Source organism: Solanum verrucosum, unplaced genomic scaffold (genome assembly GCF_900185275.1).
Source record: "Solanum verrucosum unplaced genomic scaffold, falcon-dt-bn FXZP01000208.1, whole genome shotgun sequence".
Lineage (NCBI taxonomy): Eukaryota > Viridiplantae > Streptophyta > Magnoliopsida > Solanales > Solanaceae > Solanum > Solanum verrucosum.
Window position 1 is genome coordinate 2,239,813 of NW_026020329.1, and position 10,517 is coordinate 2,250,329.

Below are 10,517 nucleotides of genomic sequence, written 5' to 3' on the forward strand. Positions count from 1 at the left end.
CGGAAGATTTTACGCATGTCAATGAAAATTGTTTTTAATATTGATAGTAAAGAAGATGTAGAATCTTACAATAAAATTAATATTATAGTAATTTTATCTCTTTAGTTTTTCCGTTCTCTTCTATATTTTTTATTTATGTACTCGATTGAAGAACTTAAAATATATATTTTTAAATTCTTTTAATTACACCTCCTTACTTTCTCTTTTTCATAGATGAACTAATTTGAAAGAGATTGAGAGAAAGCTGTAGCAGAAGAAGTTGGACATTTTGTCTCGATCTTTTTAGAATGTTCATTGAATTTTTAGAAAGTTGATAGTGATTATATATCGAAATACAAATTGATTTGAAAAGGTAACGAGGTTTTGGTGGAATGTTTCATCACAACTCGATTCAAAACGAAATAGCGAAATTGTGAACATTACTATTAATTTTCAGAGTCAATATCAATCTTCTTTCTATTCTCAAGCTTTTGTAGTAAGAATCCTTATGAAATATATTATTCAACTCTGAATTCTTTCTATTTATCAACCATCTTACAATAATAACTTGGAAAATATAAGTGTCAAAAACTCATGTTAACAAATAAAAAACTAATTAAAAAGTTTTGTATTGATTTAAACAAGTTGTTCACATTTAACATTTTTTATCTACAAGTTCACATTTAACATTTGTCTACTAAAAAAAAGATTACTAAAGATTAATTATTTTAGTATTAATATTTTAACTTTTTATTATCACGCAAAGCGTAAATGAATACACTAGTTATAATAAATACCTCTTAATTTCTCATTTAAATTTGGCCAAATCCATAATTGGCCCCCTTAAAAGAGTTGATACGGCTATTCATTTGACACAACATTTGGCTATTGAGCTATAATGACTTGTTAATTTAAATCCATAAATACATGCTTCTTGCCATGATAATTAGATATTTGTTAACTGAATATGTCATAATGCGTTCACGTAAATAAAATTACAATCTAAGTTAATTTTAAAATATTCACACATCGCGCGTGCGAATACTATACTAATAAAAGACAATATAGTATGTGAATTTCACACACTAAAGCACCAAGAATAACGAATGGAGAGTGTTTAGTCACTTTATTAAAAATTAACAAAAATCTCGATGGGGATAAGTTCAAATTAAGGGGCGGGTCTTACCTTTATTTAATATCAATGACAATGAGGTAACAAATCTTTATTAGTTAAGAAACATGACAAAAATAGGAGACATAAAGAACCAGGCATTCTAAGATCATTACAGAGTTTGTAATATACTTTATGATGATATTATAAATAAGGATGTTTAAGTAATGCAAAAATATAACAATCAAGAAAAAAGGTAAGTTATCAACCTCAAATTTTCTTTTATAAATGTATAAATATATTATCCTCGTCTTTCTTCTTTTTTTTCAAGTAAAAGAAAGAATGACTTATTCACAAACTTCGTGTGGGAAAAATAATTTCTTTGAATAGAAAAATATTATGTGAACACTTGCTCGAACGAGTTATTCCAAATGTCACACAACCATTTATTTGTTGTACTCCAAACAAACCTCAAAAAATTACTTCCCCCATTTCAATTTGTTTATTTGAGTTTTACTAAGGACAAAGTTTAAGATAGTAGGTAACTCCTGAATCTTGTGATCGTTAACACCAAAGAAATGTGTAATGTACCATGATACCCTTTAATTTTATGGTTATAAACATGCCTGAGATTTTGAAATTGAAGAGTTATCAAAGAAGAAGAAAAAAATATTTTCAAAAAGATTAAAAAGGAAATAAACAAATTGAAATAGAGGAAGTTGTAGCTTATTCATGGTTGAAGTTTTTCCTCTTGCCATTGAAAGTGGATAAGAAACTCAAAATTTTTACTTACCATGCTCTCTTTAAACCAAAGGAAAAGGTTGTAACATTCTCCCACCTTTTCTAACATTTTCACTCTTTTGCAACCCATGCTATAAGATAGTTTTCAAGATGTAACTATGAAGATAGATAGAATAAGTTACAAAAAGCTGCATAAACCTTAGGATATCATTATGATATATTTGCATCCTTTAGAGATGGGCTGACCACCACACCTGTTGAAGCTCGCATACAATGCGTTCCTAGTGCAGCAACGGATGCACCATCTGTTTTTAGACGTGGTTGTACTAGCTCCCAAATCTTTTTCTTTGCTACCTGCATACCGTTGAAGAACGACGTCAGCCCAAAACCAAATGGAATACCTCCTTCCTCATCCAACAAAAAAGTAACTATACAAGGGGTATTAGAACAGCACTCGCTCTCTTTAACGAACCCTGCTTCATTCTGTGCAATATACTGTAAAGCTTATAATAACAAGTGCTACTAACATAACCTATCAGACACGTTACATTGATCTTTCCGGACAGCATTACCCTATTGCTAACAACTGAATGAGGTGCACATTCTGAATGCTTCTCCAAGAAATCAACAGATATCCATCTCAGTAGTAAACATTATTCCATCCAATTTTGGATTCAACAAATGACAGGTCTTTATAATTCTTCAATGAACAGAAGGGGTTCCGCCCCAAAAATTCAAGAGGTAACAAGTTAGTATAAGAAGTCAGTATTCAAGAGGTTACTGTGGTTTCTTGAAATCTGTCTTACAGATGTTTTTTATCCACAGTTCCTAAATCTTTTTTTTTTTTTGTTGTTCTTAAAAGAGGATGTAGGAACTATGGATAAGCATCTGTAAGACAGATTGCAAGAACATGCATGACAGACCGCATTTTATAATTTTGCAAATAGAGTTTTGCGAAGGAGGATTCTAGTCATAGATGGAATAACATGAGTAGAGATCCTTCAATTTCATCATCCTACTATGTGACGATTAATCACTGCTTCTCATTTCTGATGTTCCCTTAACACCCAATAGGTTGTCACACATTGCTCAGAGAACATAAACAACACAATGCATGACTAAGGTGTCTATTACATGTGGATCTCTTTAGAGATATGGATAGTTAATACATAATAGTACGTTAAAACTCCCCAGCATCCGTTGGGTAGACCAAACTAGATGGAATAACATGAGTAGAGATCCTTCAATTTCATCATCCTACTATGTGACGATTAATCACTGCTTCTCATTTCTGATGTTCCCTTAACACCCAATAAGTTGTCACACATTGCTCAGAGAACATAAACAACACAATGCATGACTAAGGTGTCTATTACATGTGGATCTCTTTAGACTTTAGAGATATGGATAGTTAATACATAATAGTACGTTAAAACTCCCCAGCATCCGTTGGGTAGACCAAACTAATGAATCAAGACATGTATTTTTCATACACATTCATCACTTAACCATGGTTATATGGTTTAAGTGAAAATGATATCTACTCTCACTTTGAATTTTTCCAGCTAAGGTTGAATTATGGTGTAAACACCAGGTGGGTAAGTATTTAATACCTAATCTTCTTTTGCTTCCAACACTATGTTTGGATGGTTCTTACGTATTGTTTCATAATGTATAGTATTGTATTGTTTTAGTAAATACAGCGTTTAGAAATTTAAACTGTTAGAGTTTCAAACTTTATGATGTAAAGTTTAAAAATTGAATTTTAAAAAGCAATATTTTGTAATTTATTTCTTTTAAATTAGACTTTTAAAAGAAATATTTCCTAATTTTTTAAATTTTAATAATTAATTTTTATTTTTTTTTAAAAAGTGTCGTTATCCCGATTAACCGGTCCGGTACCGGTACTGTACCAGTCCGGGATGGTACAACGTATAAATTCCGGAACTACCGGTACCGATCCAGTCCCGGTTCCGGCCTTTTTCCTCCTGGTGGACACCGGTTCCGGTTGGTGCCGGTCCGGTAGTTCCGTTACCGGGTCCGTTGTCAGCCCTACAGTAGTACGAGCCTATAGAACAGATCCTATTCAAGTAAGGTCGTAAAAGAAAAATGCACATTAGTTTAACACAAAGATAAAACACCATTTGGCTATAATCCTATCCCGATGGTCCAAAAACTCAAAAACTAACAAGTGAGGTAAGTGTAACTTCTGGGAATAGAAAGATCTTTTCTTCCTGGGGTTGAACTAGGAAAGATAGATCTTACAAAGGTAGGGAAGTACACACCTGTAGACGCAGTCATTCTCCAAAAACTGAATCTCAGGTGCATGTAACCTTGACATAGTCAAAGACTTAACCTGGATAGCAGTCCTATTTTCTCATAGTCCAGTGAGCAATACTAGAGGAAAGGACGAAAGCATTTATTTCCCTTTCCTCCCAACTCAACTACCCTCATGCTCACTATAGCATAAACTAGTTGCTTCAAGTAAAAGAAAGAACATCACACAGAAGCCTCTTGGCTTTTTAGGCTAGTGCACCGCCTCTTATAGGCAATCAAACTTTACAACAGAGATGTTACCTGGTTGGGTGTTGCCACATCAGGTAGATTATCCTTTTCATCAGCAGAACCAAACCATATCCTTTCCCCAGGAACTGCACCTTCAGGTGGTTCTAGAAGTTCCACATTCTCATGAGATGCATCAGATGCTGCCATCAGCATTCCATTTGATTTGACACCACGCATATTCCTTGGCTTTAAATTTGCAAGAACAATCACACTTCTCTCCTGCATTTTGCAGCATGCATCAAATGCTTTCTTCAAATTATTAACTGTAGAAGTCTTTAACATGTCACTATTTGTGGACTTTAGAAGCTTAAGCACATAAGAGACACATTCACCATAATGTAAGCACAATAAACAAGTTCTGTTGCATCTTAAGATATGCCAAAAACTATCATATTATTAATTACAGAAAAAGAAACAAATGAATCAAACAATCATAAATGAGTTGTCCCGAGAAAAACTACTCCCTCTAATTCCATATTAAGTGAATTTGTGAGGTAATGCACACCCATTAAGAAAAACATTCAAGGACATGATTTAAACCATATTTTCCACTATTCTCCTTTTGTGAAATCATAAATATAACTTTGTAAGTAATGCAATGTATCTCCTAGATATGTAATATAAAACTTGGAAGGGAAGGGCCAATATGGGGAAAAGATTGAAACATTTATCCTGAACTTTGAACAATTCAATTTTTGAACAATTAAAAAAGTCCCAAAAATTCACTTAATATAGAATAGAGGGAATAATATATAAAGTTCTATCAGTTTAACTAGAAATGTGCTCCAATAATACTTGAAGCAAGAGGATTTTTTTAAAACCTAACCACTGGGATTTACGAAGATTCAAACCTTCAATCCTAGAAACTTGAAATCATAGCTATTTTAAAGGTTGTTGGATGTCAACTACTACTACTACTACAACATACCCAGTATAATTCCACAAAGTGAGGTCTGGGGAAGGTAGAGTGTTGTTTCCGATAGACTCTTGACTCAAGGGAATAGTCCAAAGCAGTCCAAACAAAGAAGTAATAGAAGTACAAAAAATAACATATAGTAATGGGACAATAACTACAACAAAATAATATGATAGTCGAAGCACAAGACAACAAATAATAACATAAATCAAAGGACCAGAAACTATCGGGGGAATAATACAACTAGTATGGACGATAACAAGACAATGCGCCACTACCTACTAACCTCCTACCCTAATTCATGTCCTCCACAACCTCTTATCTAAGGTCATGTCCTCGGCAAGCTGGAACTGCACCATATTCGGTCTAATCACCTCTCCCAATACTTCTTTGGTCTACCTCTACCTATCATGAAACCATCTATAGCCAGCCTCTCACACCTCCACACTAGAGTATCTTTACATCTCTTTTTTACATACCTGAATAATCTCAGTCTCGCGTCCTGCATTGGAGTTATGTTTGGACATGAAACAAAGTTGAAGTTTTTTGAGCAAAAATTTGAAAAACTCCTAGAAACTATTTTCAAATCTCAAATTCAATAAGGTATACCTTCTATGTGAATTTTCCTTTTTCTAAAGTATTCGGTATTGTTGTCTCCTTGAGCAATAGACATTTAGACTTCTGACTCCAAGAAATCTCTTCAAATTTCGCCAGCTGCTGCAGCTCAAGTTTGAGATTCTTAGATTTTGCAATTTTATATGGTACTAGAGGTCTGGTTGCGCCAGTTCGTTAAATCAGCATTAACTCTCCCAAGGCTCTGCTCCTTTGTGTGTCAACTTTTTCATAGACTTCTTTGTTCCATGTTGTAATATCCTTCTTAAGGCATCTCAGTTTTGCATCAGAATTCACACATTTGTTTCTTGAAATTTGCCGAAATATCTAGGTGACCGATCCTCAATTTTTGTTTCTTGAAGAATAACTAGATTAATTTTTCATTTCTGATTAAAGATTTCAAAGTTTCCCTCGACACTTCCATTTAGTCCACTCCGAAATAGCATGCCTTGGACCCTCGCAATTTCAACAAAAACCCATCACAAATCCCCTCTTATCTGAACTAGGCTCACTTGATCACTAAAAAGTCATCCATCTAATTTGACCTAAGTTGCTCGGACTCAGGTCGGGGTGTCCGATACGGGTGCGGATCTAGAGGTCGGATCCTTCATGATCTAATTTTCAAGATTCGGGGATATGGATCCATGTATGGATACGGATGCGGGGATTCGCCTAAAAATAATTAAAATATTTAAAACTAGAGTTATAAAACCCAAATTATGAGATATTATGTGGAAAACTTGAGGAGAATCCTTGAAGGAGATTAAAGGAAAAGGAGTGACATAGAAATTTCTATATAAAAGGTATTCTATTCCCTTCAATTTCACCCTACCTTTTGTATTGATTATAGGAATCATTAAAATTGTCTAGACTTTCCCCATTGATTTTGGTCAAAGTATCCAAAATCCATTGACCAAATCGGACACGGATCCCACACCCATGTCGTGTCAACACGGGTGCGGCACCAAAAGTGCAGAGTCTGAGCAACTTAGAATTTGACAATCTTCTTATTCGTCACTACTTATATGGCTTTAAGCCAAAGACCCTCCAAGAAAGGTACCAATGGGGAAAGATCAATAGAACCTGGCTGAGTCTAATCTGGGATATAAGCGCCCTTTTTTAACCAATTCTGAACGGATTCACTCATGCCGGAAGGAGCATCCTCACTTAGTAATCGATTCGCTTCATGCAAATCCGAAGAAGTTACAAGGGACAAGTCATACACATGAAATTTTCTACGTCGGATTTTGGTTGGAGTTTCTAGAAGTATCTAGTAACGTTTTTCTACTTAGTTCTACACCATTGCTTCTCACCCTTCATTTCAAACTCAAGGTAAAGCCTTGATCGATATGAGAAAGATTAGATCAAGAACCTAACATGTACAAGGGGTTTGGGATTGAATAGCCTTACTCAACAAACACCTTCCTTATTAACTAATAAGGTTGCTTGTTTCCACTCATTGAAGATTTTTAGCTACAAAAGATCAACAATCCCATCATAGAATTCTGACTTAAGTTTTTCATTCAATCCAACCTGATCTCCCTAAGCTAAGGGCTCTCAAAATTTTGTTAAAAGAGTCGGTCTAACGAGGCTTCTTTCACTAGTTGAATTTCCACGAATAGAACAACTCAGTCCATCTTAGAATGAATATACTTCTAGTCATTGATCTAATCCAGATCTTTGACAACAAAGAGATTTCTGAATTGCGAGGTACCATTACGAGCTCAATATATACGAGTATGTTTTTGAAAAATAACTCGAACTTCATGTCACTCGCTTGCTTTAACTACTCATACTATGAATTTGGGAGCATCAACTCCATTCCCGTGGGCTTTGAGGAACACGAGAAATAGTTGGAATTTTATGAAAACGATATTTTTATTTTTATTTTAAATTGGTAAATTGTAATATTTTGTTCTTTTAGTTTTGTAAGCCTTCCACTTCTCTCTTAGCTTTGCATCCTGTAAATCCTTTGTCTATTCGGCTCTTCCTTTTAATAGGTAAAATCAAAATGTGACATTTAACGATGAAATGCCAGGAACTTTTCAAAATAGAATCACAAAACCTAAGAAATCGAGACAAGAATAAAGTTTCAGTTCTGATTACAATAAAGTGTTCAATCTTGTAGATTGGATTAGCTTTTTCCTAAATAAAGGAAAGGAAACATTGGTAGGTCCATAGGTCACTTGAATTGAGAATGACATTGAAGAGATAATAGTCAGATGCAACCTAAAAGGAGACATCTAAAGAGTAGTGTCGTCTAAGTGGATATTCAGGTGGTTGAGACATAAGAGTAGCAACATGAAGCTTTTAGGTACGAATGCCAGCTAAAACACCCAGGGGCAATTTCGTTCACACACTTGTTATTCGAGTACCATACTACAAGAACTTTTATGCCGGAAGCAATCATGTAACGAATGTGATACGATGAAGAATAACATAAGGATTGTCATACAATGGATAATAGTAAAAGGGATAGCTATGCAGGGATCACCTGCTTTAAAGGCATTTTTTTCTTTAAAATTATTCTTATCCAGGTATTGTTAATAACCATATTCTTCTCCTACATTCTATCTCATATATAATACATGAATTCTCACATAAGTATGCCAAGTTTAACATCGAAAATAGACAACAAGATTAGCAAAAACAACAACAACATACCCAGTGAAATCTCTCAAGTGGGGTCTGGGAAGGTAGATCATACACAAACCTTACCACTACCTCGTGACAACAAGATTAGCATATATGCATTATCAGGATATGTAAAGAAAAAAACAAGCAGTACAAATCCACATTAGAAATTAGTGTATACTAGAAAGCAGCAGCAGCAGCAATACCTGAAGATGATCAAGAGGTACATACTTAACCAACCCACTACAAATGATTCTTGGTTCAGCCTCACCAACATCAACCTCTTCAACATAAAGTGAATCAGCCTCCTCATGTCTCCACGCTCTAATTATCCTCCCAACCCTAATATCCAAACTATTCGCCGCATCCTTAATCTTCCTCATCTTACTCTCCTCATCCTCCTCAACTACTTCACCAGACGAATCCTTCTCTTCTACACTCACATTTGATTGTGCCGTACAGTAAAAATTAAAGTATAACTTCGTAATCTGACTACCCCAATCACCAATTCTATGACCATTGACACCAGTACTGAAAAGGGTATTGTTCTTTTTCTGGTGCTGAAGTGAGAATGTTGAGGAACAATAGTGCACCCTTGAGCGTGAAGCAATAACAGTAGATGATGAAACTGCTGCAGGAATTGAATTTGTTCGGCAAGAAAATAACAGAGTTCCACTTCCCTTTAACCAATTAGCTGCCCCAATTCCCATTACAGCCATTGCTGGTTAATTGCTCTTCTAGCGCTACGAAGAAGTGAAGAAGACGGAGTGTGAATTGGGCTTAGGATAAAAACTAGAGAAAATATTCATATTAGTCACTTAAGTTTTGGATATTACACAAATTCAAACTACAGTAAATTAATATAGCTGGACCATAAAATATTGTTATTTTATAGAGGTATTATTTAATCGATAAATTAATATTTATTAATTTAAAGAGTGTTTTGAGATTCAATCTTGTGATGCTAGGATAATAAGAGATTTCAAGATGTATTATCGCAACAACTTTTATTGTAGGATATTAGAAGGCTTATGAAGTGAGACAAACTGATCCATAAAAGATTAATGTTTTGGATGTTATTTCAATGTTCAGCAAGAGACAATAACAAATTGTTTTTGAAACTGCAATAAAATTTGTTTGAAGGATGAAATCTCAGAGAATTTGAATGAACACTTCTGAAAAACACCATTCATGAACTTGGGGTCATGATTAATGATCTCGATTACCGAAATAATATGGACGTCAATAACCTATTGGATTACCATAGGAAAATGATACATGTTCAGAGGTTCGGAACTTAGAAAAAATTGTGGATCTCATAAAAAAATAATGTTGATGATGAAGTTGAAGATGATACAATACCTTTGAAACCAGTTACATGTAAGAGAACACTTGTCAAATCTAGAACTCTTTACACTTTTATGGTGCAATTCGAAAAGACAACATCGAAATATTTGGATGCAAAAAGAAAAGTTAAAGATGAACTTCAACTAGATTTAAAGTTTAACAAAAAAATAAATCACAATAGAATTACATTTCACTAAATTGTAGTAGATATATTTGTACTTTTAAAGAAATTTTAATTTATGATTTTAATGGGATCAAATATTTATATAGGAGTCTTCTAAAAATATATTATCTTATTATCTTATCGAAATAGGTGATTTTTTCCATTGGCCCAAGTCGGGACCGGAAGAAAATATTATCTTAGAGAGATTATTAATTTATCGAGTATTAATTTAGTGAGGTTTTGCGGTACTCTATTTTATAAAGTGGAGCACTAATAGTCCTCTTACCATACAAAAGATTTAGAGTCTGTTTTAAATTGCGGCTAAAAACTGCTTATTTTTGGAATTATTTTTTAAAAAATAGCTTTTCAAAAAGTGATTTTGAAAAAAAAGCAATTTATGTTTGATTAATTTATTTGAAAAGTGTTTTTTATAAGCAAATTGTGTTCGG

General features: G+C 33.9%; 1 protein-coding gene across 1 annotated transcript; it reads right to left on the bottom strand.

Annotated features, from left to right (window-relative positions):
* Positions 1–1,822: 1,822 nt before the first annotated feature.
* On the bottom strand, positions 1,823–9,326 carry LOC125836073 (uncharacterized). The gene is made up of 3 exons (XM_049515157.1): positions 8,765–9,326; positions 4,409–4,615; positions 1,823–2,185 (listed from the first exon to the last, which is right to left on the bottom strand). The coding sequence occupies exons 1-3, from the start codon at positions 9,275–9,277 to the stop codon at positions 2,042–2,044; spliced, it is 864 nt and encodes a 287-aa protein (XP_049371114.1). The 5' UTR covers positions 9,278–9,326; the 3' UTR covers positions 1,823–2,041.
* Positions 9,327–10,517: the final 1,191 nt, after the last annotated feature.